Genomic DNA, 27,788 nt, shown 5'->3' with positions numbered 1-27,788 from the left:
AAATTAAACCAAAACGAGTAAAGTGGACACATGGCAGTAGGAGAACTACATGCAAGCCAACACACACTCTCTAGAAGTTCATCCCAAGAGGGGGTGCCCAAAATGAAGAGGGGCTGATTTTTGTTCATTAAGTGAACTAGAATGTGTGTGAGTAATGGGTGTAGGTGATCACAGCTTTACTGGAAAGCTTGCCTTCTCCCTCGTCTCATGTAGCGCGATGATTTGCTCTCATGCATCTTTCTGTCCCATTTGCACATATGTTAATGCCTCATTAGTTGGGCTTCTCAGATGACCATGTACAATTCTAGGGTTTTATGCGTGTTTGCCAAGGCAAGAGGCTTCTATACAGGAATTAGATTAGCTAATTGCTAATCCTCAACAAGTACGACAGTTCCATCGCAAAGGATTGCAAAAACAGAGAGTTTTCTCACTTGAAAACTTGCCCAATTCAAAGGGAAACTATCCAATTGCATGCGGGAGCACCTAAGACACGCATAGCCGCATTCGCTCCACTCAAAACCATATGAAACAGAAAATTACACCCTGCTGTGTTTTCTGCAGGTTTAGGGTTTTGCACCTTAACTACAATAAATCACCAAAGGAGCCTTGGGAAAGCCTTGGGGTGCTTATACAGGGCTTTGGGCACCTGACAATGTTTTTGTGCAGGTTTAGGGTTTCGCACCTAATCTGCAAGAAATCACCAGGGGAGCCTTGGGGTGCTTATACAGGGCTTTGGGCACCTGACAATGACCAAAACAGGGAATTACAGCATGCTGAAATTGACTTGCAGCTCACCGGAAATGTTCCTTCTGACCTACAAGGGTTTTTGGCGCTGTTATGCTGCCAAAATTGAGTAGGAAACCTGTAATTACATCCCTTGACAGGTTTGGATAGCTTGGTGGGAATTAGGTGAAAGTGTTTAAATTGTTTGTTTGCAATTAGAATAAAGAAATACCGAAAGGGACCCTAGTCTTTCGGGCCTACAGGGTGTCGCTGTCTACTTGGGAGTGATCTAGCTACCAAGTCGTTAAGTGTCTTTAAGTGTTGAATTCTGGTCAAAGGTATATTTGTGCAATTGCTTTGTGTCATAAAGTACAGGTAAAGTTAATCAACGTAAGATCGGGTGAAAGCCAAAGTTACAACCCTTTACGAGTCTACGGGCCGGTTTCAAGAACTCTCTCTCTATCACATATGTTTGTCTATTCCAGAGATGGATCTCTTTGTTGTCAGAGTAGCAAAACACAACCGAGCAAGAAGTGTTTGTGTTAGTGCAATCTAAGATTGTCACATTTATGACCCGCTATGTCTGGCAAATAATAGATTAGACGAACTAGGTGAGGCGACACAACAATGGAAAGCACCCCGGAACTTTCCAAAATGAGTTGCAAGAAGATAGATGATGTATGTTAGTTGTAGTCTGAAATTACAAATTATAAGAGTGACTAAAAACACACAATCAAGGCATACAAATAGGATAAAGAAAAATTAAATCACTAAATACCTCAGCTGTTTCAAGACACAAAATGGATAAAAACGAAACAACATTTACTTAAAAATGCTTTTAGAAAGATCAAGGCAAAATAAACGAGAGAAGCTATTTGAATGAAATTCTGATACAAATACTCAACTTTAAAGACAATCACAAGGATAAGGTAGGACAAAAACTTGATTCCTACAAATCAAACTCAACAACACAACACATACAAAAGACAAAAGAGCAAAATCTTGAATCCTAATATAAGCAAAGATTAGGTGAGAATCTACTACGTACCAACCTAGGTGACCAATTTGTGGAGGAGATAACCAACGGTACAGGACAAGAGTGAGGGATACATTACGGTAGTGGAAGAGATGGAGGCTACAATAGTATGCATAAGTGGAGTAGCTTTTGCAGTAGTAGATAAGTCAAGGAATGGACTGATGAGCGCGCGGCGGTGTGTGCAAGTGAAAGAGCACGCGAGGAAGTGCAGTGTGTGTGTAGAGAGGGGAGGCGAAGGCCAGCAGGAGAGGAAGCGCTAGCAGAAGAGAGAGGGCTCACGTTTCTGGGGAAAACTCAATAAGTGAGTTTTGGGTTTTCCCACTTTTATTATAAGTGACCTTTAAAAAATGTGGCCAGGTTCATATTAGGTTCAATATGAACCTGGACAAAGTATAAAAATGTACAAAAAGGGGTTATTTAGGCCTTTAACCCAACAACCTCCCACTTAAAGGCATAAATGGCGCCTTTGAGCTACGTGACTCCCACCAGCTCTATGCATAGATGATGTTGTGCTTTGGGTAAGCACTTAGAGAGAGCATCGGCTGGATTTTGTGATGTACGGACCTTAACCAATGTAATAAGGCCATCCTCAAGCACTTCTCGTATGAAGTGATACCGCACATCAATATGCTTTGTGCGTGCATGAAACATGGCGTTCTTTGCCAGACATATAGCACTCTGGCTATCACAACCAAGCATAGGTGCCTTGGCAGGCAAGCCAAACTCACTGCATAGGCGTGCTAACCAAATAGCTTCTTTGGAAGCCTCAGTGGCTGAAATATAATCAGCCTCTGTAGTAGACTATGCAACAATTTTTTGCAATCTAGAACGCCATGAAACAGCACCTCCCCTCACTGCACACACACTTCCTCGCGTGCTCTTTCACTTGCACACACCGCCGCGCGCTCATCATGGACGGAGGCAGCAAATAGAAAGACGGCATAACAAAAATCATAGTGAAACAATGTCAGGGCTCATTGAAGATAGAGGGCATAGTGGCTATATATAATGGACTCACTGATAAGAAGATGAAGGGTAGCCCATAGGCTGAGTGCCCGTTTCCTTAGATTTAGGCCACATAGATCCTCCAACATCCAGACTTGTCTGGGGGCTTTATTAAAAATCCAACTCATATTATCTTCCAGTCTTTCACTCTTGGAGTCTTCCACTTACTTCAAAGCTAATTGTCCTTGCAAACCATTTACTTCTCAGAATGGTCCTTACATCTTTGTAAAGCAAACTGAGGAGAATGTTTGGTAAGTACCTTGCCAAATGGATTCGTAACACTAGCATGAAATGCAAGAGTCGGATACTCCCGGGACAGAACGTGCAACCATCCTTTTGTGGCCCATGATGGAACTAGATCACACTGCACATAAATACCATCCATGATGAACAATTTCTGTTAAGTTCATAGTGAGCTTGACAGCGCCAGAGACCTTGTTAAGCAGAAGAACCAAATGTTTGTGTTTACAATTCTCTTTCAAATGCTTCTCCAGGTGGTGGCATCGAGTTCCTTGAGGATCCCTTGCATCCAAGACCTGCACAATTGTAAACTATGTTATTTAGTAGGCAGCCAGTGTGAAAAAAGGTATATCACCTACGATAAATGCATGTAAAATGGAATGCCTTTTTGCTTCTTAAGCAGCTAGTATGTGTTGATGTATATCATCTATGGTAAAATTATACAGAATGTTCCCTTCTGAAAAACCAAGGGATCATTTTTCGCAAGGGGGATATGGTGGTTCTGTTTTTTTTAAGAGAGGGGGGGGGGGGGGGGGGGCAGGGGGGAGGGGGGGGTTGTTAATTGAAACAAGTACCTGAACAACCACATCCGAAGAATCGATAACTTTGTAAAGCTCCCCCCATATTCGTTTACTTTGACCTTTTTCAAACATACAATGACGAGCTCGTTGTCGAAAACCATCATCCTTCTCCACTAGCCCGAACTGTTCTGTATTGCCCTGGTTTCCAAATTTTTCTGTGGACAGGATTTAAATTGAACATAAGCACTTATGGTAAAAAAAAACAAACAGGAATACTACAAATCAACAGAAGACAGTCTTGAATTCAGGCCAACAGATTTGCTGCATCCCTCGTCCTTCCAATAAGCATAAAACTTATCTGCCAATATGGTATTAAAAATCCTGGAGTGTCTTATTACATTTTAAACATTAAGGAGTTGAGCCATTAACTTCTAAACTTTAATGTCTGATGTTGAATGCGCAGCGTCCAGAAAGAGGATGAGCGATCCATAATATGACAATTGCTCTAGATGAGTGTGCTGGCAAGTGGCTCGGCAAGTGTATGCAGGAAAGAGTTAGAAAAAAAAGATAGCATGCTGATAGGCTCGTACTACTGCTTGCAGAGGGCAATTTAGAGTGCTAAGCTCTGATGCCACTGACCACTATGGACTAGTGGTCAGAGAATACGATTGTAAACTACCAAAAATTGCAAGACTTGAATCAACGTTAACACTTCAAAACAATTGTACAATTGGACTAGCAAGAGAGAGAAGGGAGATGGAGAAGATGGTAAAATGGCATGTTCCTGCACAAGGGAATCAATGGCCCTGTATCTCCACTGTTGGCGCCCCAGTTGAAAGAGAGCAATTGGACAACAAGAAACTAAAAGTCCTCTTTGAGCTGACCTGTTTTAAAGAAAGCTTTTCCAAGTACACAATTCTAGCTTCTGAATATCCATTCTAGATTCTTATGAAAAGATAAAAGCCGTCAATGCACTCGACCTACATATGCACATACGAGCAACCTTTCATGATCATGTCATCTTATCCTCTGCTGGCCAATCTAGACCGCACTCCTAGGCATAAATCCTTTTTATATACAGGTCTGACCCCATTATGTAGAGTAACAAGTCACATGCGCCCTTTTGGGTGATCTAGGTGGGAGTATGCATTATCCATGTTCTAACCCATCAGGTGGGTCCACCATACCCTGTGACTGCTCATTAGTGGCTATCCTAAATTGCACTTTTCTGGTTATTTTTAGTTATTAAAAGAAAAAAAAAATCTTTTATGATAATTGAGCTCTTAGAAAAAGGATACACGTCCTCACACGCCGCACACATTCACCTGAGTGCACGCATGCACACACACACACTGAAACAAACAAACGGAGGGGATCTCTCGACTACACCAACCGCCTATAGACACGCGTCAGACGAACCACCCGACCATAGTTACCATCCGGCAGCACCCCGTGCTCGGGCAACGTCCGAGGATGTAGGCGTGCACCTATAAGACCGAGCGTTCCATACCACCCGGCCTCACCTACTCGAGGTAACCTCGCGCACTCTTACCTTACGGGCTAACCATTCACTCTGTTAATGGGGGTCGATAACTACAAATGAGGTCTTGGCCTCCCTTTTAAAAGAGTGGCCGGCCACACTGGCCAAGTTCACACTACGTCCACCCAGACACAGAACGCCCATCCTTAGACCAGATCCCTCTCTTGTAGGCGAGGCATAACATACTTTCCCCCTTAAAAACCATTGATGTCCTCATCAATGAAGTGGGGATATTGAGCGCTCTAAGCTCTAACTGATTCCCAAGTAGCAAACCTTTCAGATTGACCCTTCCATTTAATTACGCACTCATCATAAGCATTTCAGCGCAAATGACGGGTACAATGATCTAGAACAGCCTCTTGTTCTCGAGGGATATACTCAGTATGCATATCTTGCCATACATTTTCCTTGATAGGCACAACAATGTCAACTTCACCTAATTTTTCTTTAAGGCGACTGACATGGAAAACTGGATGTACAACAACATGGCGTCCATCCTGATATAGCGTTGCACCAATCGCATAATCAAAGCACCCGTTTCAACTACAAACGGATCACTAGGATCCACAATATGCAATATTGGCACAGTAGTCACCAAAAGCTTTAGTGTCTTGAAGCTCTCATCAAGACGCACATTCCAAACAACAGGGGGATTATCTTTACGGTGAGGACCTGAAGTCTTCGATCCTTTCACCCCTCCTTTTACAAGTTGTGTAAGAATTGTGTAAAGCCTAGAAAGGACTTTACTTGGCGTACATTCTTCAGAATGGGCTACAAATTCCAACCGCGAGTAATGATATGAACCTAATATAGAAGCTCTTTCTTAAAATTCGCACTTAGAAACTTTAACATAAAGCTTCTTAGCTCTTAGTACTTTGAAAACAACGCATATACGTGCCACATGCTCAGATAACCTCCGGCTGTAAATCAAGATGTCATCGAGAAATACAACAACGAAGTTGCTTAGAAATGGTCTCAACAAATCATTCATCATCTGCTGAAACGTAGCAGGAGCATTGGTCAAACCAGAGGGTAAGACCAAAAATTCATAGTGACCTTAACGTGTGTGGAAACCTGTTTTATCTTCCAATTTGATTCGTATTTGATGATAGGTTGATCGCAGGTCTATCTTCGTAAAATACAATGCTCCATGGAGCCGATCTATCAAATCATCCATACGCAGGAGTAGATACTTACGCTTGATAATGAGTTTATTAAACCCCTTGTAATCCATGCAAAAGCACATAGTGCTATCCTTCTTCGAGAAGGTAGCACATGTGCTCCCCACGGGGATTTACTTGGCTGAACAAAACCTCTGTCAAGATAATCTTTCAACTATCGCTTAATTTCGTCCTCCTCAGTTTTACTAAACTAATAAGGTTGCTTCAAAAAAGGCTGACTACCAACCACCAACTCAATGGCTTGATCTACTCCTCTCGAAGGCAACAATCCAAGAGGTAGATCGTCAAGAAAAACATCCTTGAAATCAGTCATAATTTCTCAGATAAGGGTGGATTCGTGAAAATCCCGAAATTCAACAGAAGAACATATTAAACTTTTTACGAAATTCAGTGACAGAGGTACCAAGCACTAATGAATCAAACCATGCAGATGGTATATACTGATAAAAGTCGACATCAAAATACTTTGTATCCTCAAGAAATTTCCAAAGCAGTAACAATTGGTATTGCAAACCCATTATTTACAGAAGTCTAATTACAAAGCGAACAGATACATGAGGCATGTCTTTAACAAAAACAAGAGAGTGATGTACATAGTCTATGTACAATGTATCTTGTGTATCAAAAAACCATGGAATTCCTAAAATAACATCTGCTCTATCTAGGCGCATGTTGTGGAAATCCAGGTTCTCTTTGTAATCAGCTAGCTCAAGCATCAAGTCCAGAACCATTTGATTCCATACATCCGTATCCTCACCACGAGCCAGCTTCACGCGATACTCATGGTCACTGTCACGTGTCTGCAGATGCAGTTTTTGAAGTAATTTTGCATCCACAAAATTGTATGAGCTTCCATTATCAAGGACGACGGTCATGTCATGACCATTGATCTTTTGCGAAAGAGAGAAGATCGTGCTTATCAAACACTTTGGTGCTAAAAGTAGAATTAGTGCATGAACTATGCACTAAGTGATGGATTTCAAGTTGAATAACATCAGAGTTACCTGAGATCTCATGAATTTGAACCAAAGGACGTCCTTACAGTTTCTTGGACTTCTTTTTAGGGCAGCCTTTAATTCGGTGACCCATCTGGCCACAACCAACGCAACCCCCTTTTTCATTGCATCAACAACAGCAGCATTCCTAACTTTCTTCTTCTCTTGTGAAGGTCTCGACAACAATTTGGACCTTTGTTAGAATCAAGGCCGCTTTCTCCAAGTGCCATCACCGGATTGAAGATCTGAACTCCATTTATCGAATGGAACGTTCTAGCCTTTGCCACCAAGTCCTCGACATCAATTGGGGCTTTATCTTTGATCAAGGCCCAACAATAATCCTCATGCAGACACAGCAAATACATGTGCACAGCATGCATAGAATCCACCTTGCAAAAGATGAGCACTTCTTTGAAAGCCGTTGTATACTTATCAAAAGGCAGAGTTTTCATCGAAAGACTGCAACTTTGCATAAGCTTTCAAAGGGTCCGTTTTGGCGAAATTTTTCTTGAGTTTCACAAAGAAATTAGCCCACGTCGTAGGCTTCTCTGCACGAGGAAAGCGCCTTACTACGCAAATAAAGAGGAATCATCTGAATCCTCCGTTCATCATGCTCCGATGGAGATCGAAGTACGTAGTCCACTCATGAAGCCAGTTATTTAGAGCCAATTCCGTACACTCTTTCTCTTCCCCTAAGAAATTGGTAGTCTTGTCAACAATCATTCCATTAGCGCCACCATGTGAGCCCCCAGAAGCAGCAATCTGTGTCCGCAATTGCTAGAGATGGGTACGCATAGTCGTCACCTAAGTTGTATTTTCAAAAGCAGCAAGAGAAGCATTAAACCCTTGCACGGCCCCTTCAAGAGAGGACAAGTGAATGTTCATCTAAACATTTGCGTTTTCCAAATGGGATATATGCTAGTCGAGGCTCTCGGAAGTACCTGTGATCCATGTGTACAGAGCATGCGTGAACGGAATTTGGTGTGTCTTCATGTTGTGCACCAGCATTGGAGGAATCCATGGCAAAATCCATTAGAAAACTGGACGTTGCACACAAAAATGGGCCTTTTTTGCACTTTTTGGTTGCGAAAAGTTGAACTCTGGGAAGCTCTCCCCATCGATGTGCCCATCCCGAGGTGAGCGGGTACGGCGGGAGCGCGTGATCGCAGGCAAATGGGAGAGAGGAGATGTCACGATTGTGACTATGTTGCACTATTACATCTACTCCTAGTTGCAAATACGCAAAGTGCCATGCCAAGGAGAACCCCTACGCTTGAATGGTCACAACCCTTCGCCCAAAAGACATGCCTCTTCGCCAAAAGCCACACTCCTTCGACGACTGGTCACATGCCTTCGCTCTTCGCCCAATGGTTGCAGCTCTTTGCCGAAAGAATGTGTCTTTATGTCTAAAGTCGTGTCTCTTCACCAAGGAACATGCCTTTTCATTTGTGTCTCTTCGTCTCCTACATAACGAGCCTATTGTACTCAGTTTTCAAGCAATCATCAATCAATCAACACAGAGTCTTCTAAGTCTTGTATCTGAGTTCAGTTCAAGTTTCTTAAGTCTTAATCATGAGTTTAAGTACTTAAGGATTAGTACCTAGAATCCTTACAAGAGAGAAGCATAAGAGTTAAAAAAGAGTTCTCTGTAAACTTTCACTCTCTCTAACTGAGCTTTAATTATCTGCAAGTTTCATACCTTACTTTAAAAATGTCATGACCAATAGAAATAACAAGGCCACTTATAATATAACTCAACATAGCAAAGCGATCTTGTATTTTTTTTCTTTTAAATCAACAAGGGACTGAGGCATTGCAAACGCGTAGAGAGAGAAAAAAAGAATCAAGATTGTGCCCACTTGTGCGCCACACACGAAGGACCTATCCACGCCAATCCTCCATGTTGGAAAGGGAGAAGTCTGCGATCGCTATCTCTCTTCCCAAACTACACCAACAGACCCTCTTCTTGCTGAATAATCTCTCTCTAGCGTTGAGGACTCCCTTTCTCTAGCACTAAGGATTTTCTCTCTCTAGCGCCGAGGAGAAACCCCAATTGCTTGCAGTGCTTGCAGGTAGAGAGATACCTCTCTCTCTCTCTCTCTCTCTCTCTCTCTCTCTCTCTCTCTCTCTCTCTCTCTCTCTCTCTCTCTCTCTCTCTCTCTCTCTCCTGCTTCGTACAAAAGAAAGATACAAAGAGATTAAGGAAGATCCTGTATGCTGAATTTACTCTAAATTTAGCAAATTAAAGAGTAATTCCATAATTTTCACTGAAAATCACATGAAAATTCACCGAACTGCGTTCTATTGCATAAAAGCACAAAAAAATCAAATAAATTTCTGATTTTCAGCCCATCTGTTAAATCGCTGATTTTTTATCAAAAATCAGCAACAATATGAATTTTCACCTAGACACATGCTTGAGAAGAAAAACAAATAATTTCAGCAATTCGTGATTAGAAATTACACAAAATTGAGGTTATCCGACTCGAACGATTCATAGGTCTACACCCGGTCCTTCCTACAACCAAGCCGGCTCTAATACCATGAAACAAACAAACAGAGGGGATCTCCTGGCTACACGGACCGCCAATAGACACGCATCGCACGAACCACCCAACCATAGCCACCATCCGACAGCACGAGAGTCCTGGGGCCAACGTCCGAGGACGTAGGCATGCACCTATAAGACCGAGCGCCCCATATCACCTGGCCTCACCTCCTCGAGGTGACCTCCTTGCCCACTCCTAGCCTCAAGGGCTAAGCACTGGCACACTGACAGTGGGGATCGATAACTACAAATGAGGTCTTGGCCTCCCTTTTATGAAAGTGGCCAGCCAAACTGGCCGGGTTGTCACAAACTGATGACGTGGCAATGCCCGAACACACACACAAACACACGCTGTACGGAAAACCGAGATTCGCCTTGACTGCTGAGTTGTAAGGACGCCGCAGATCGCGCTGACTACCGACGTGGCAGCGTACGGACCTGCTGACGTGGCACTGTACGGATTGCTGATGTGGTGTTGTACAAGCACCACTCTTTCACGCTGACATGCTGACGTGGCACTGTACGGATTTTCGCAATTGGCACTAACTGCTTTTTGTTGGCTGATTTTAGCCCGTAAGGTTTTTGGGACAGTTTGCTTTTGATTTTGAAAGCTTTTGGGGCTCTACTTTTAGCATCCCTTGTAACTCTTTGTAAGTCACTCAACCGAGCATCTAGACGCAGAGTCTGAGAGCGAGCACTCGTGGGTCGGTTGTACTTTGCTCAAAGATTAATATAAAAATAAATACCGAAAGGGGCGCCAATCTTGGGACCAATATCTCTTGGCACGGAACTACGTCAGGCCGTGTCGACTCTCTTTTCATCCGTGAAGTATTTTGAAGTGAATTTATGCTGTGTCGCAGTAGAATCTTGACTTGGAGTGTCCAAGTTTGTTACAATGGTATCAGAGCGCTGTCGATTTCTCTTCTACCGGAAAATCCGATCCCTTTTCTCGCGACAATAATGGATTCGGAAAGGAATCAGTCGACTTCTTCTGCAACCGCTCAGGCGAGAGGACACAACGCAGATGATTTAAACGAATTACAGAAGAAGAGTACGGGCCACCTCGGCCAACACAGGTTGAACTTCAAGAGATGCAACGTTGACAACACGTTGACGAGTGCACAAAGCAGATGCTACAGTTCGCTAAAGATCCTCAATCTGCAAAATTTTTGTCTCAGCAATCCATCGCTGAAGTGCACACGCAATGGCAGAAAGCCACCGAGCCACCGATCAAACTAGCAATCAAGAAACCTCCTTCTCCAAGGATGTTTATAGAACAAGAACTTCAAGAGGTGGTTCAATCCCAGATCAGTCAGCTTTTGGGCACGAAGAATAATACGAAAAAGCAATTAAAAAAGCACAAGAAGGGGACTGACTACCCTGGTTATTCAGGCCGTCAATCTTCTTTTGCATCTGCAAGAAATCAGAAGAAGCGTGTATGCTTTGAAGGACTGCCCAGTTCTTCTTCTTGCTCTTCTTCTGACAATTCTTCTAGCTCTTCCGACTCCAACGAGGAGGACAGAAAGGGAAGAAATCGAAGCAAAAAGCAAAGCTTCGAAAAGAGCAAGAAAAAGCCAAAGAAACTCATACTCCCACCAGTTTCTTATAGCTCTACGCTCTTTCAGGCAGTGCGTTATCACAAATTAATTATCAATGCCAAAAAGAGTGAATTTTACTTGCCGAAGATACACTTTTTGGGGCACATCGTCTCAGCAGCTGGACTACGCATGGACCCGCCAAGATTGACACTATACGTGAGTGGAGATTTGAAGATTGTTCTTAGGCTTGTGGTCTTACTACCGATGGTTCAATCGAAAGTTTGCACAGGTAGCTTCCCCTTTGCACATATTGACTTAGAAGGGAGTCCCTTTCTCGTGGGGATCGACAGAGGTGACTACCTTTCAGACACTTAAAGAAAAACTCACTATTGGACGAGTGTTGACTTTGCTGGACTTGCAAAGTCATTCAAAGTATATTGTAATGCTTGTGGTCGTAGTCTGGGAGTGGTCTTAATGCAAGAAGGCCATGTGATTGCCTATGAAAGCCGATTGTTTTCAAGGCCACAATTGACAGCACAGGTTTATGAGAAAGAGCTATTGGCAGTGATCCATGCTCTTACTCAGTGGCGACATTACCTACTCGGAGCCGATTTCACAGTCATTACTGATCGTTAGAGTTTACGCTACTTCTTGTGACAAAAGCAGCTTTTGGAAAAGCAGATGCGGTGGGCTAACTTCTTCTCACAATTTCACTTCCAGATTGTCCATCTTCAGGGACAGAAAAACTTGGTAGCAAATGCACTGTCTCGAAAGCCCCTAGTCTTGGTTATTTCCACGATTCATCATAAAAACTTTGAGGATATGGTTGATTACTAGGCCATAGATCCGGATTTTTCCGATCTATTCACTCGATTACAGAATCGGGATGTAGTAGCGAGATATTCCATACGGGATGGCAATGATGAAAACGATGTTGTGCGTCACACAGTCGTTGAGGGAAAAGGTTTTGACTGAGTGCCATTGTTCACCTTTTACGGGTCACCACGGCATCGACACCACCTTGAAAGGTGTGGAGCATTACTTCTTTTGGCCAAGACTCAAGAAGGATGTGGACGACTTTCTTCGCGGTTGTTTAGTATGCCAGAAGGTCAAGTTTGACAAGCATAAGGCACAAGGATTACTACAACCTTTACCCATTCCCACCCGCCCCTCGGAAAGTATTGCAATCGATTTCATTTTTGATCTCCCAAAAACAGAGTGGGCACGATGGCATTTGGACTATCATCGATAGATTTAGCAAGCAAGCTCACTTCATTCCAGTGAAGAAAACAGTCAAGCTGTATCATTTAGCGAGACTGATCATCGCACAGATTTTTCGACTACATGGCATGCCCCGATTCACGAGTTTGTTTTGGAGGGCTATTTGGGAGAACATTGGCATACGGTTGCAGTTCTCGTCATCATTCCACCCGCAGAAAGGTGGGCAAGATTGCAAATTCAGTTGTTCTGGATTTATCAAGTCTTACATTTCTGATTCGAAGACTCAATGGAAAAAAAATTTGCCATTGGTGGAATTTTCCTACAATAACACAATTCACTTTTCAACACGGAAGGCGCCATTTGAGATCATTGAAGGTGCTCCGAAGGTTCCACCCTTCCTTAACACTAAAGATAAGATTTTTGAAGCGGACCAGTACACAAGGGACTTGGACACTGCTTTTGCCAAGGTTCGAGAGGCTTTAGCGAAATCTCAAGAACGACATAAGAAGGCAATAGATCGACATCGACGAGATTTGAAATTAAAGAACAACGATTGGGTGCTCTTACGTTTTGAGAAAGCCCGCCTAAGAAAACGAAAGGGAAAGGAGCGGCTTTTTCCAAAGCTTAGCATAAGGTATTATGGCCCTTTCCAGATAAAAGAAAAGAAAAATGATGTCTCCTTTCGATCCAAGCTGCAAGATACTTGGAAGATTCACAATGCATTTCATGTGAGTCTATTTAAGCCTTTTAAAGGTGGTGCCAATTGATGGGGAGCCTGATGAGCAACCCGAAGTGGAAGAAAGCGAGGAGATACTCAGTCCAAAACAGATTTTGGCACACAAGGACAGAAAGATAAAAGGTAAAGAAATTAGGCGGTTATTGGTTAAATTCAAGAACTATCCTGCAATGGATGCGAAGTGGATGGAGGAAGAGGACTTAGCAGATACTCCTCAGATTTTGAAACTTTACCTTGAAGCATTGGGTTTAGCATAGTCTACTTCGATAGAACCCCGAATTCAGCAAGGGTGAATCTAGTGCAGTGGGTTTGCACAAGAGGGGAATTACTCCGCTCCTTTGTTAACAGATTACCCCAATGTTTGAATAAGGTCATTGATGTCCCTTTTGGGTTTCAGGGATACTAATGGGTTGACCAGTATTCTCCTATATGAGTTTATGACATGGAATTCCCGAAAATGAAAATGATTCGTACTCTCTCATTTGATTTGTTTTAGTGGAGCAGCTGAAAGACGAAATGACTATAGCATTCCCGTCTCATAAATCTCTATAGACATGATTGCAATAAGGATTAGTTAATCGGGCATCAGTGAGGTTCGGAATGGATCTACGTGCAATTACTAAATACGTTGCCGACGGTCATGGTCTGAGATTTGGAATGGATTTTTATGTGATTTGTCATGTGATGTCCAGTGATGTCGAGTGATGACCTGTGATGTGAATATCGTTTTGTACAAGTGCTAGATGTTTCGTGTCTAGTGTGTCGATACTAACAATCAATGTCTACGAAGACAGTTTATGGCCTCTGTCTGTTTTGCACGCGTAATCGAGGGCGATTATAATTCTTTCAAGAGGGGGGTATGTCACAAACTGATGACGTGGCAGTGCTCGAACACTCACACGATGTACGAAAGTCTGAGATTCACGCTGACTGGTGACATGGCAGCTATACGGACGCCGTAGATCCCATTGACTACTAGCATGGCAACGTACGGACCTGCTGACATGGCACTGTACAGACTGCTAACCTGGCGTTGTACGAAGGCCCATCTTTCGCGATGACATGCTGACGTGGCACTGTACGGATTCCCGCAATTGGTGCTGACTGCTTTTTGTTGGTTGATTTCAGCCCATAAGGCTTTTGGGACAATTCGCTTTTGATTTTGAAAGCTTTGCTTTTAGGATCCCTTGTAACTCATTATAAGTGACCCTAGGGGCTCACTCTGCGGAGCATCTCGAGGCAGAGTCTGAGAGCGAGCACTCGCGGGTTGGTTGTACTTTGCACAAAGATTAATATTAAAAAAAAACCGAAAGGGGCGCCAGTCTTTGGGGCCAATATCTCTTGGCATGGAACTACACCAGCCATGTCGACTCTTTTGATCTGTGAAGTATTTTGACATGAATTTCTGTTGTGTCACGGTAGAATCTTGACTTGGGGTATCCAAGTTTGATACACGGGTTCACACGACGTCCGCCCGAACACCACACGCGCATCCCGCTGGTGACTTAGACCAGATCCCCTCTCCTGTAGGCGAGACATAGCACACACACACACCCGAAAAGACCTACATCCAATGTAAAAGGCCAATCCAGTAATACCGCATGCTAAGAATGATAAGGCTGAATGCCGTAGTCATCTGCACAAGAAGCATAGACAACCTATAGTACGGGCATACGAGGGGACACCATCGCATAGCGATACACGTGGTTGCCAACACCTGTGCAAATTGCAAAGACGCACGCCAATCAGCACCTCAAGTCTACTTTCAGCTAGCATACATTGAGGCACCAAACAAAGGAGCACTCGCGAGAGGGCCCAAGAGGCAACAGCAAAAGCCTCAGCTGCAAAGACCGGGCGCTTGGACAAGTGAGCAGATAGCACCACAGCAAGCATTGCAACTCTCTCTCTCTCTCTCTCTCTCTCTCTCTCTCTCTCTCTCTCTCTCTCTCTCTCTCTCTCTCTCTCTCTCTCTCTCTCTCTCTCTCTCTCTCTCTCTCTCTCTCTCTCTCTCTCTCTCTCTCTCTCTCTCTCTCACAAAGTAAGGGGCTTGCTTACAGCAAGCAAGGGTGGTTCTTAAGCTCATTTAGGGCTTGCTTCGCCGAGGACCTCTCTCCAAATGGACTGTCACAAACGCGAGCCCACACGAAAAATAATTAAGCTAAAATGAATAAACTTTTCAACTCGAAAGAGATGAGGGAGAAGATCAGCACAGTATTTGCGACCAGAAGATGGGATGTCCCCCCCCCCCCCCCAAAAGAGAATCTTTATTAGGGGGAATCTTTATACAAGCACAAGAACCGGAGTGACCCCTTCGTTCTAGATCATCAGACTCGATGGTCAAGTCCTTCCCGTGCAGAAATTCATAGGAGACGAGCTGTAAATGTTGTTTTCGTCTATACCTAGGGTGTGAAGGCCTACAGACCATTCCTAATTCCGTTCCGAAAACAACAATTCGTAGAGCGTATTCACAATTTGTACATGTCACTCCAAGAACGGAAAAACGATCCTCGCACACTGGTGTCACACAATCGCTTGCAGATTCCCCATGGCAACTTCTCCAGAAACTAGTGCTGGCAATTGTGTCTGTCTGAGAGAGAGAGTGTGTGAAGAACACGCTTATTATGTGTGTTTATTCATAGTTAAACTTAGATGAAACTGAACTCTCAACGGAACTTGAGAACAAGAGACTCAGAGACTGAATGTGTTTGATTGATTGAAATGTGTTACAAGGACATTCCTATATAGAATCTAAAAAGACAAGATGAAGAGACATGACCCTAGGCCAATAGTTGTGTCCCTCTGCTGTACAGTCATGACCATTCGGCGTAGAGATGCAGCCATTCGCCAAAGAGGCATGGCTATTCGCCGAATAGGTGCGACTCTTAGACGAAGAGGCACATTCATTCGAGAACAGAGGTCTCTGATCTGGTACGTCTTCGTATCTGCAAGAGAACCAAGCGAAAAAGGTAATACAATCATGAAGAACACGTCACAATCGTGACATTCCCTCCCGTTTAAAATAAAACCCTGTGTATTAAATTATAGACATTCGTTTATCAAAGAACTCTTGTAGAAGCTGAGGGTATTGTTGCATCTCTTCATCCGTTTGCCATGTAGAATCTAATTCATCAAGATCCATCCACTTGACTAGGAATTCTGTAATAATCTTCCGTCTTGTCTCTTTCTAACGATCATCAAGAATAAGTTCTGGAACTCGAATCAAGTGTTCTTCCTCTATTTCTGGAACATAGGATGAGACATCTGGAATAACTGAATCTCCTGGAATATATTTCTTAAGCCAGGAAATATGAAATGTTGGATGAATCTTTCCCCATGCTGGTGGAAGTTCAAGTCTGAAATTGACTGTAGAATACTTCTTCAAAATCTTGAAAGGACCATAATATTTGGGCCGTAACTTTGGAAAAGCAGACTTCATTGTCTTATATCGATGCGAAGCAACATATAGTAACACCAAGTCACCTTCTTGAAACTCTGTATGGGACGATGTTTATTTGCTTGCTTTTGATATGTCTATCGAACAAGTGCCAACTTATCCTTGATCTGAATAAGGATATCTTGCATTTCATTTACCAATTAATCTGCCAAAGCAACCTTATGTTGTATCACAAAATTTGTAGGAATCAATGGAGAATGTTCGAAGGCTACTTGGAAGGGAGTCATGCCAATTGCTAAGTGAAAGGAGTTATTGTAAGCAAACTCCACCAATGGCAAATATTCTTCCCAAGAATTCAGTCGAGTCTGTATATAATGTCATAACATTTCCTCCAATATTTGATTCACTCATTCAGTTTGCCCATCTGTCTGTGGACGATAAGGGAACTGAATAAAAGATTCGTTCCCAATGATTTGAATAAGGAGGTCCAAAAATGTCCTGTAAACTTTGGATCTCGATTTGAAATGATTAATTTTGGTAATTATATGTTGCACAAATAATGAAGCAATATCTGGTGCGGACGCAGTAATTCTGCAAGGTATGAAATGTGCCATTTTGGAAAATCGATCCACTATCACCAATATCTGATTATTTCCTTTGAAAGATTTGGGCAACGTTGTGATGAAGCCCATGTTGATGCTTTCCCGGCGTTCCTTTGGAATCGGTAACGGCTGTAACAATCCTTGTGGTAATTGTCGTGATGCCTTCATAATTTGCAAAGAGTGACAAGCTTTGACAAAGTTCACCACGTCTTGCTTCATTTGAGGCCAATAATAAACAGCTGTCAATAGTTTGTACATTTTGTTGATGCAGGGATGAGCAGCATAAGGTACTTCATGATGTTCTTGAATAATCATTTTTCGCAAGCGCGAATTATGTGGTACACAAATTCTGTCCTCATAATACAACAGATTATCCTGCATTGTAGAAGCTGCAACCAAGGTTCATTTCTGCCTGTGTAGGAGTGTTTGTTCGAAGCACTCAAAAAATTTCAACAAAATCTGGATCAGTCAAGTACTCATCCTTAAAACAATCAAGAATATCAAATGTAACTGTAGAAATTGCCATATTCGTAGCTTAAGGCATTCTAATAAGTGCATCTGCTACCAAATTCTGAAGTCCTGGCACATATTCAATGACCATGTGGAAATTTACTAAATTCCACCCAACGTCCTTGTCGAGGGTTTATAATTGGTTGTGTAAAACTATACTGCAATGATTGATGATCCGTCTTGACAACAGAGTCAGCTCCCAAAAGGTAATGTTTCCATGTACGATATGCATGGACAATGGCTATAAACTCTTTGTCATAGACTGGATAACGGATCTATATAGCAGTAAACTTCTTGCTATCGAATGCAATAACCCTGTCGTTTTGCATTAATACACCACCAGAAGCATGATCTGAAGCATCTGTCATCACAAGAAATGATTTTGTAGGATCCGCAATGGCCATGACTGGAGTAGTTGTTAAAGCCTGTTTGAGATCATTAAAAGACTTTTCTGCTTCTGAAGACCAGGTAAGCTTGTCGAATATCGTCAACTCTGATAGAGGAGCAGCAATATCCGAAAATTTATAAACCTTGGTATGATAGAAATTTGCTAATCCCAAAAATGAACGAACATCAGATATTGTTGTTGGAAGAGGCCACTCCATAATGACTTTGATTTTCTGAGGGTCAACTGCTATTCCATCAGTTCATATAACAGGACCAAGATACTCCATCTGATCCTTGAAGAACTCACTCTTTTTCTTGTTATTAGTCCGTAATACCAAAAACGTCAAACGAAGATGCTCTTTGTGTTCAGCAATATCTTTGCTGAAAACCAAAAGGTCATCAAGTAGACGATGACAAATTTATCCAGATATGTACCAAAAATTTCATTCATTAAGGTCATAAATGATGCAGGAGCATTGGTTAATCCGAAAGGTATTACTAGAAATTCATAATGTCCATATTTTGTTCTCGATGCCGTTCTGTACTCATCATCTGCTTTGATTTCTGATTTGATGATAACCAGACTTCAAGTCGACCTTCGAACTTTAGCACCCAAAAGTTGGTCAAACAGTTTATCAATCCATGGAAGAGGAAATTTGTTTTTAATTGTTAATTTGTTTAATGCACGGTAGTCAATACACAAGCGCATCGAACTATCTTTTTTTTTAACCAACAAGACTGAAGCACCAAAAGGACTTTTACTTGGCAAATGTGACCTTTATCTAACAATTCTGCTAGTTGTCTCTGAATTTCCTGAGATTCAGAATATGAGACTCGATATGGAGCTCGTGTAGGCGGAGCACTACCAGGAATTAGATCAATCGGATGATCCACTGGTCTACGAGGAGGTAAGGTGCTCGGCAAGTCATCAGGAAAAAGATCCAAGTATCGTTTATAGAATGGTTGCTCAAGGTAAGCTGCTGGCTTTGGTGCTGGTTTGGATTGAACTGTATCAGTTGCAACATCGTCGATGCTACGTATCATTAAAAGTGTTGTAGAATTGTCGGTTTTTCGTACCATCCGTTTACCTTGCAATGCAGAAACGACAGTCACCGGTTGTACACGAAATAGGCTATTCAGAGTAATAAGCTGACCATCTTTGCAAAGAGTTATAGTATATCCTCGGAAACTGATCAGAGGGTCATATTGGTATAACCAGCATTGGCCAAGAATCATATCATAAGTGGATAATGGCATTACTTCGAAAGTGAGACTGTCCTGATATTCTTGAACGTCAAAGGGCAACTGTTGAACAATTGTGTTGCACGTTAAGAATGACCCATCTGCTAACTCATCATCGTACGGTTTTGTACTCTGGACAATAGGTGGGCATAGTATTCTTGGCATTTTTCAATAAAAATGTAGCCACCTTGGAAACGCGTATTGTGTTAACAACACGTTTGCCTCTCTCATGCTGTTAAGTAGAATCGACAGATTGGTCAGAATTAAAGGTAACACTGTAGGTGTCTCTGCATTAGCATTTCGTCGGCAAGTTAGACGGTTGAGGCCGTTTATCACATTGGAACCAACGATGAGGTCCACCCCAAAGGGTACATAATCCATCTTTGGATGGTTGTGAAGTAGACTACTGTGGAGGAGCAACAGAAGTTGCTGCTTGATTTCCATATGAACGTCTCTCCAGATAAGAATTTTGTCGAAAAGATTGTCAGCCTCGGCGACGTCGATTAAAATTAGACCGATCATTTTGAAAATTGGTCTGCTATTCTACGCTCTCGGACTCCAAACACTAGATCGGGACAAGGAACTAGCAGTTGATTGGGACTGTGAAACATTAGAACCAATATGTGATCTGTTGCCTGAATAAGGGACGTCACGCTGGTTTCGAAAAAGGGCACGGGATCCACGACCAAATGGGCGATCACCGCTCGACCAAGCGGAAAGTGGTCTCTGCGAAAGTCACCTAACCGTTCCACATATGAAATGGCGTCCTCAATTGTAGGGGGGTTTGCCTTGTGTACATCATCGCAAAGAGTGGACTCTAGTCCATCGACAAAAAAATGCAATTTATCGTCGGGAGTAATGGTCATTATCTCCAAGTTCACTTGTTGGAATTGACATATGTGAGCAGCCACAGAGCCTGTTTGCTTTAAGTGGCACAACGCAGAACGCACATGAAAATCAGCACTTGCTGGGACAAAGGCTTTGCACATTGCACGCTTGAATTTTGCCCACGTCGGCGTTTGTTTTCCTAAGGCAACCCGATTTTGCCACCAAAGAAAGGCAGTGTCTTTCAGGAGGCTAGTAGCCAAAGCTACTTTTTTTGTTCCGTTACGTCCAGGTTATTAAAATAATTGTCCATCTTGAAAATCAATCACCCGCTTATTGCATCGACCATCATAAGGTTCAAGGGGTTTTATGTCCACTTTTTTTTATTAGATTCTATGATTAAGCGAAATAAATATTTAAGTTCAAGATTGTTAACCTCATCAGGTGGATCCGGCATGGCTTGATCTTCGCCGCGTACGGAAGATGTAGAACTGTCATCCTGCTGAGGTGTCGGCTGTGTCAGGGCTTTGACTTCATTTGACAAGGACTGGAGCATGGACTCGAACTGGGCCTCTTGTGAAGCTTGGGCCTCAAACTGTTGCTGAATAGCGGCCAAGAGTGCGGCTCCGTCAACCTGTCCCTGCTGTGTACCTGAGTCCGACATGGCGAGCTCAAAGCTTGTAGCGAGGTGAGGCTAGAAAAGACCAACATGTAGGCAAAGTAGGCGGTGTGTGTAGTGGCTCCACGAACTCAGCGAATGTCGGGTCGTCCTCCGTGAAATCCTCGATCTCGTCGAGCTCTGGAGTCAATGGAGTGTAATCTGGCACGACCTCCTTTGCGTGAAAAGGAATCAATGTGTGGGAAGTCTGGATCTCGGAGAGGTTATTCATGTAACAAGCCAGAATGTTGGTGTGCGATGAATGGGAAACGAGTCAAAAGCAACTCGTAATGTGGCAACTCTGCATGCTCGCACCGAATGGTAATCCGCCACACTAACCACCTGTGGAACGCGAAACGATGTTGCGAGATGTGCACCAGGTACTCTCTTTCAAGAGGGTTAGGAAGTTCGGGAGAGCACGTGGGAGACGGAATCCCCAAGGTACTTCCGGAACGGCCTGCTCTGGGACTGGTACAGGAATAGGTACAGGTGCAAGGGTCTCCGCAATTTCCGGCTTTGGAGAATCTGGAATGAGTATGATGTCAAGTTCGAGCAAATTGAAGATGATTATAATTTCGCGGGGAGGAGGATTTTCAAGAAGGATTTCCTCCGGCACGTCGTCTACGTACGACAGGTACAGAACAGGCACGTCGTACGCGTCATCATCCATGAGGAGGTAAAGTCTACGACGCGTGATGTGCAGCTAGATGAACTGCTTCTTGCGAAGGCCAACGCTGGAAATTTTTGATGTTAGGCTGGTTCGTTGCTTGGAGTAATTTTCAGCCACGCTTAGGTGATGTGGTAATTTTTTTTAATAAAACACCTCTTTTGGCCGGTCACCCCAAATTTGGGGCGGTTGGGCACTTTAATAATTTATAAAGCTTATGAAGGACAGCCAGCCAGCGTAAAAATAAACCTCAGCGTAAGAACTCAGCAACGCTCAAAATTCAGTCAGCGTGGGGAAAAAGAATTCAGCCAGCACAAGGTAATATCAAACGTTGTTGTCGCTTGGTGATGTCGCTTGGTGATGTTGCTCTATTGCTTGGGAAAAGGTGCGGCAAAAAGGCACAACACTCCATGTACCGGCTGTACACACGAGCCTTAAGGTACATGCCGTGCACAAGTCTCCGGCTACGCCACACACATACTCTGGGTACGCCACAAACTCGAACACACTACAATCTGCCCTCTTTATATTCTTTTTTCTCTGATGTTCATAGAATTAAATAGAACAGTTAAGAGTTACTGCATACACGTTGGCAATTGGGCACTGCCTTTCCTCTACTGTTATACAACTCACGAGGTGAGGATTGTGGGAAGGGTAGGCAATGACGAAGTTAGGTAGACGCCAAGTCCAGAGATCACTCAAAAATTTTGCTCTGATACCACTCTGAAGAACACGCTTATTATGTGTGTTTATTCATAGTTAAACTTAATTGAAAATTGAACTCTCAACAGAACTTGAGAACAAGAGACTTGGAGACTGAATGGGTTTGATTGATTGAAATGTGTTACAAGGACGTTCTTATATAGAATCTACAAAGACACGATGAAGAGACATGACCATAGGTCAAAAGACATGACCCTAGCCCAATACTCGTGTCTCTCTACTATAGAGTCGTGACCATTCGGCGTAGAGTTGCAGTCATTCGCCAAAGAGGCATGGCTATTCGCCGAATAGGTACGACTCTTGGGCAAAGAGGCACATCCTTTCGAGAACAGGGTCTCTGATCTGGCACGTCTTCGTATCTGCAAGGGAACCAAGCGAGAAAGGTAATACAATCATGAAGAACACGTCACAATCGTGACAAAGTGGGCTGCTTTTATAGGCACCCGCACACGGTAGAAATAGTCGGTGCGGTGCTAGCCAGAATACCTGCAAGAGGTAGCGCTAGATATGGAAGGAGGTTGGTGGCACCTCTGGCATGAGGGGAGAGAGAGAGAGAGAGATCGCAATCCTTATTTCAGCCAAAATGCAAGCGCTGATCTTTTATTTTAGTGGCCTTGATTTATTTTTACTAATTTGCCCACCTATTAAGTGGGCGGCCCGTTGTCTTTAAAAATATGTGTGAACCTATTTGAAAACTCCATAAAACTCAGTAAGCTGAAAACTGATGCTACACAACACTTCCCAGGCGTCCCTGGATGCAGTTCTCAAGCACAGATGCAATGCAAACACAAATTCCTCGTGAGAAAGCATCTGCTTTTCCCGGAAAACAATTAAAAATATTCCGCTTTTAAGAAAAAGCTTCTCAAAACCCATCTTTATTCTTGTGCTTGCGTCTTTACGCGTATTCCTTTCCACAAATTTCCTACCATATCAATAATATATTCCCTTTTCGATGCTCCCGTCACCCATCACATGAGTCATGACGCATCAAGAACATCCATTTCCCGGTCTCTCTTACCGAACTAACGGTACAACACCTTCACGGTGCTTAATGTCACCCATTGTATGACACATCAGAGTTGTCCATTCTTGATGGATTTTAATAATTCCAGTAGATCTACAATTCTTGACCTTACGGTTCAAGTGCACACAATTAAATATCCTAATTTCAATAAATACAAATTACTGAGAAAAATATATTAAAAAAATCCATTTAGCAACATGGACCTGCACTGATTTAACACACACAGATGATGGATTACCCAAATAATACCAGAGATGCAAATGCATATCAATCCCAAAGGAAAGATTACATATAGGCCGAAAAATCGGATGAGCAAATTGCCTCTAAGAGCAGAGAAAGTCCAAGGTAAAGGATGATCTAATATTTGGGAAGGTACTATTGATGATTAAGATGGAGTTGAACCTTGTGAGTGTTGGGTTAAAAGGCCTAAATAACCCCCTTTATGTATATTTTTATACTTTGTCCAGGTTCACATTGAACCTGAACACATTTTTTAAAGTCACATATAATTAAAGTGGGAAAGCCACAGAAACTAATAAGTGGGTTTTCCCCAAATCGTACCAGCCCCCCCCCCCCCCTCTCTCTCTCTCTCTCTCTCTCTCTCTCTCTCTCTCTCTCTCTCCTTTCGATCTGCAGCGCCATCTCCTTCTTGCAGTCACGCTTGGCTCTACCCGGCCAAAACCTGCACTCTTTCACCTCCGCATCTCCCGGTAGCCTCTCCTACGCGCTTTCAATTGGTATCAGAGCACTAGGGTCGGAAACAGGACCTACGCAGGCTGCTGGACAGCAAGCTATATTGCTTTCCCGCGATGATTTTCACTTTCATGGCCAAGCCCCTTGCTTCCAGGGTCGAGAAGGTCACCAAAACTGCCAAATCAGCCCACAACAAGCTGTTTTTAGGTCAAAACAGGTGATTTACAGGTTATTACAGGTTATAACAGCAATACGTAGGTGTACCAAATATGAAATCACATGTATTGATGTTTTGTGCGAGGATTTGAGTGAAAAGCTGAGTACAGGTGATTTAAATCACATATTCAGCTGAAATTCAGATTTTGAATGTTTCATGTAAAGAAATTGTGGCCTTTTGTATGCAAAGTCATGTGGTTTCTCTTATTTGGTGAAATCTTCAGCCTATTGCATCTATCTTGTATACACACTTAAGATGGATGCTACCTCTTCCGTATCTGACACGAAAAGTTTAATGGAAATCAAACGGTTTGATGGTCAAGGTTTCGACCTTTGGCACGCATGCAAGGTATTCTTTTCTTAAAGGTTGTGAAGATGCATTGGAAGAGAATAAGCCGCAAGATTTGTTTGACTTAGAGTAGGCCAAGTTGAATAAGAAGGCCATGGCCTACATCAAAAATGACTATCAATGATGACATTTTGACGGATATCAAGCGTTTTGACACTGCTTATGCTATATGGCAAAAGCTAAAGTCCAATTATGAGAACACGACGCCTGTGAACCAAGTGCATTTGATGCAAAAGTTGATGAATATGCAGCTTGATGACTCAAAGTCGGCTTCTGAGCATTTTAGTGCTTTTACACGTGTGTTGCGTCAATTGCAAGACAATGGGCTTCAGCCATTTGATGATGAGCTAAAACCTATTTTCTTGCTTATGACATTGTTAGATACTTGGAAGACATTGGTTGTCTCCTTGAGTAACAGTCCAAGCCTCACGTATGACGGTGTGAGAGGGTCTATATTCTTAATGAGGAGATTAGACGCAAGTCTAGTGGGGAAGGTGGCAATGCCTACAATGCAAGAGACAGAAATCAAAAGCGTGATGCGGGCAACGGGACTCAAAATAGAAGTAAAAGCAAGACAAAGGATAAGGATGTCACTTGCTATCAATGTCGTAGAAAGGGTCACAAGAAACCCGATTGCAAGTATTTCAAGAAAGAGCAGGATAGGAAGAAGGAAGCGCAAGAGAAGAAGAAGAAAGATGAGAAGAAAGGGGAAAAATCAACAGGTGATTCCTCCAAGGATGTTGAAAATGCAAATGTATCCTCTAATGTGGTCATTGAGGAGTTGTCAGACGTTGAGGAAATCTTGGTTGCGCCTTCATGCCCCTCATATTTGGTGATAGCTAATGCAGAAGATATGCTTATCTCAAAGAAAGATGTCATTGATGCATTGCTAAGTGCTAATGATGGCCTATCCCAGTTTTGGATAGTAGATTTTGGTACTTCTTTCCATGTGACTCCATCTTTGGAGTGTTTTGCTACATATGCTACAGGCAATTATGGCAAGGTGTACCTTGGTGATAATTTTGCTTGCAATATTGATGGAATGCGCACCATGCGCTTGGCTCTTAACAATGGTCAAGAGCTTGTATTGAATGATGTCAGGTTTGTGCCACGCATTAAGAAAAGTTTGCTATCAATTGGCCAGTTAGATGCACATAGTTTTACTACCATCTTTGTTGGGGGTTCATGGAAGTTGCTTAAGGGCTCTATGCTTGTTGCAAAAGGGTCTAAAAGAGGTACTTTGTACTATCTTCGATGCAAAGCTTTGCCGGGTAAATTTCTTGTTGTTGCTGAAGTTACTTCACATACGGAATTGTGGCATAAGAGACTTGGCCATATGAGCAAAAAGGATATTGATGTGCTTTCCTCTTTGAAGAGGGTTGATGTAAAAGACAAAAACTTGGATTTTTGTAACGATTGTCTTAATGGAAAGCAAAAGAAATCTTCTTATTACTCTGGTGTCTCTCGCAAAGCTAATCCTCTTGATCTTATTCACTCCGATGTATACACTATGCTTGTTAAGTCTTTTGGTGGTGCATTGTATTTTGTTACATTTATTGATGACTGTACTAGGAAAGGATGGGTGCATTTGAAGTAAGAGTGAGACTTTTAATGCTTTTAAGAAGTTTCATGCTTTTGTCACTACTCAAAAGAGTGTTAAGCTTAAATGTCTCAGGTCCGATAATAGAGGAGAATATGTATCTGCTGAATTTCGGTGTTTTTGTGATGATAATAGGATCAAAAGGGATATGACAGCCCCTTATAATCCGTCTTCTAATGGTGTGGCTGAGAGGTACAACCGTACTTTATGTGAGAGAGTGCGTTGCATGTTGTCCACCGCTAATCTTTCCCATGAACTTTGGGGAGAGGCATTAAAAACTGCACTTCATATGTGCGATCGCTCTCCTAATAGTACGTTGAAAAATGACATTCCAGAGGAAGTTTGGTCTGGCAAACCTGCCTCTTATGATCACTTGAGAGTATTTAGCTGCGAAGCTTTTGTTCATGTATGCAATGACTTGAGAACAAAGCTTGATATGAAATCCATTAAGGGAGTCTTCCTAGGTTATGGGGAAGAAGGTGAAATGTGCTATAGAGTTGGTTACCACAATTTAAAAAGGTAATTCGCAGCCGAGATGTAGTATTCAATGAGGCAAAAATGCTTAAGAATGCTACAAAATCTGATTCTGACAAGAAAACAATCAAATTTCAGCCTCTCGTGCCACCCACCATTGATGTTGAAAAAGAGCCTCATGATGCATTACCGCAAGCTGAAATTGATAATCAGCCGGTTAACCTTGAGCCAGAAGAGGTAGGACACGATATTGATGCTCCTAATGAGGATGGACAGCCACCTGAACTGGTTGAAAATGATTTTCAGCAACATGATGGAGCTGAAAATGAGTTGTCTCATGATGTAGAACAGTTGTCTGAGAATGTAGATCATTGGGTACACAGGTCAACTCGTTTGAGAAGGCAACCGCAGAGATTGAATCCCTCTTTGCACCATGTATTGTTGTCAGATGAGGGAGAACCTCTTACTTATAAAGAGGCTAAGTCATGTGAGTCAACCAGTAAGTGGGAGCTTGCAATGCAAGAGGAAATGATTGGAATTGAATCAAATGGATGTAAAGACACCGTTTTTGCATGGTGACATTGAGGAGGACATATACCTGAGGGTTCTGTAGTTCCTACACGCAAGAAACTAGTATGCAAACTGAAAAGAGCTCTGTATGGTTTGAAACAATCATCACAGTAGTGATATAAGAAATTTGACACTTTTATGCTGTCTCAAGGCTTTAAACGCAAACATGCAGATCATTGTTTGTATACAAAAAGGGATAACAATGGTAGTCCCATCATACTTGTTCTCTATGTTGACACCGAGAGACATAAGACTAGTCTCGATGCTTTGAAGCGTAAGCTAAATTCAGTATTTGCTATGAAGGATTTGGGTGATGGAGAGCATATTTTGGGCATGCGTATTAAAAAGATAGAAAGCTGAAATTGTTGTTTTTATCTCAAGAAAAGTACATTGCAAAAGTACTTGACAGATTTAATATGGCTAATGCTAAGCCTCTTGAAGTACCTTTACCTCCATACACCAAGCTTAGCAAAGCAGATTGCCAAAAGAATGAGGTGGCATTGAAAGCAATGAAGGGAATCCCTTATGCATCAACTTGTGGTTCTCTTATGTATGCTATGGTTGCCACTC

At 42.6% G+C, this 27,788-nt stretch overlaps 1 protein-coding gene across 1 annotated transcript in view; it reads right to left on the bottom strand.

Annotated features, from left to right (window-relative positions):
* Positions 1–27,788, bottom strand: part of ATNUG2 (GTP-binding family protein) — a 79,829-nt gene that overhangs the window by 21,276 nt on the left and 30,765 nt on the right. The window contains exons 4-6 of the mRNA XM_086496451.1: positions 3,580–3,740; positions 3,199–3,300; positions 3,024–3,128 (exon numbers count right to left, since the gene is read on the bottom strand). Coding sequence (XP_086352577.1) covers positions 3,024–3,128; positions 3,199–3,300; positions 3,580–3,740 — 368 coding nt within the window. The remainder of the gene's footprint in view (positions 1–3,023; positions 3,129–3,198; positions 3,301–3,579; positions 3,741–27,788) is intronic.

Source organism: Adiantum capillus-veneris, chromosome 23 (genome assembly GCF_014529385.1).
Source record: "Adiantum capillus-veneris isolate H3 chromosome 23, ASM1452938v2, whole genome shotgun sequence".
NCBI classification, from domain to species: Eukaryota; Viridiplantae; Streptophyta; class Polypodiopsida; order Polypodiales; family Pteridaceae; genus Adiantum; species Adiantum capillus-veneris.
This window is presented reverse-complemented; position numbering and strand designations above follow the sequence as displayed.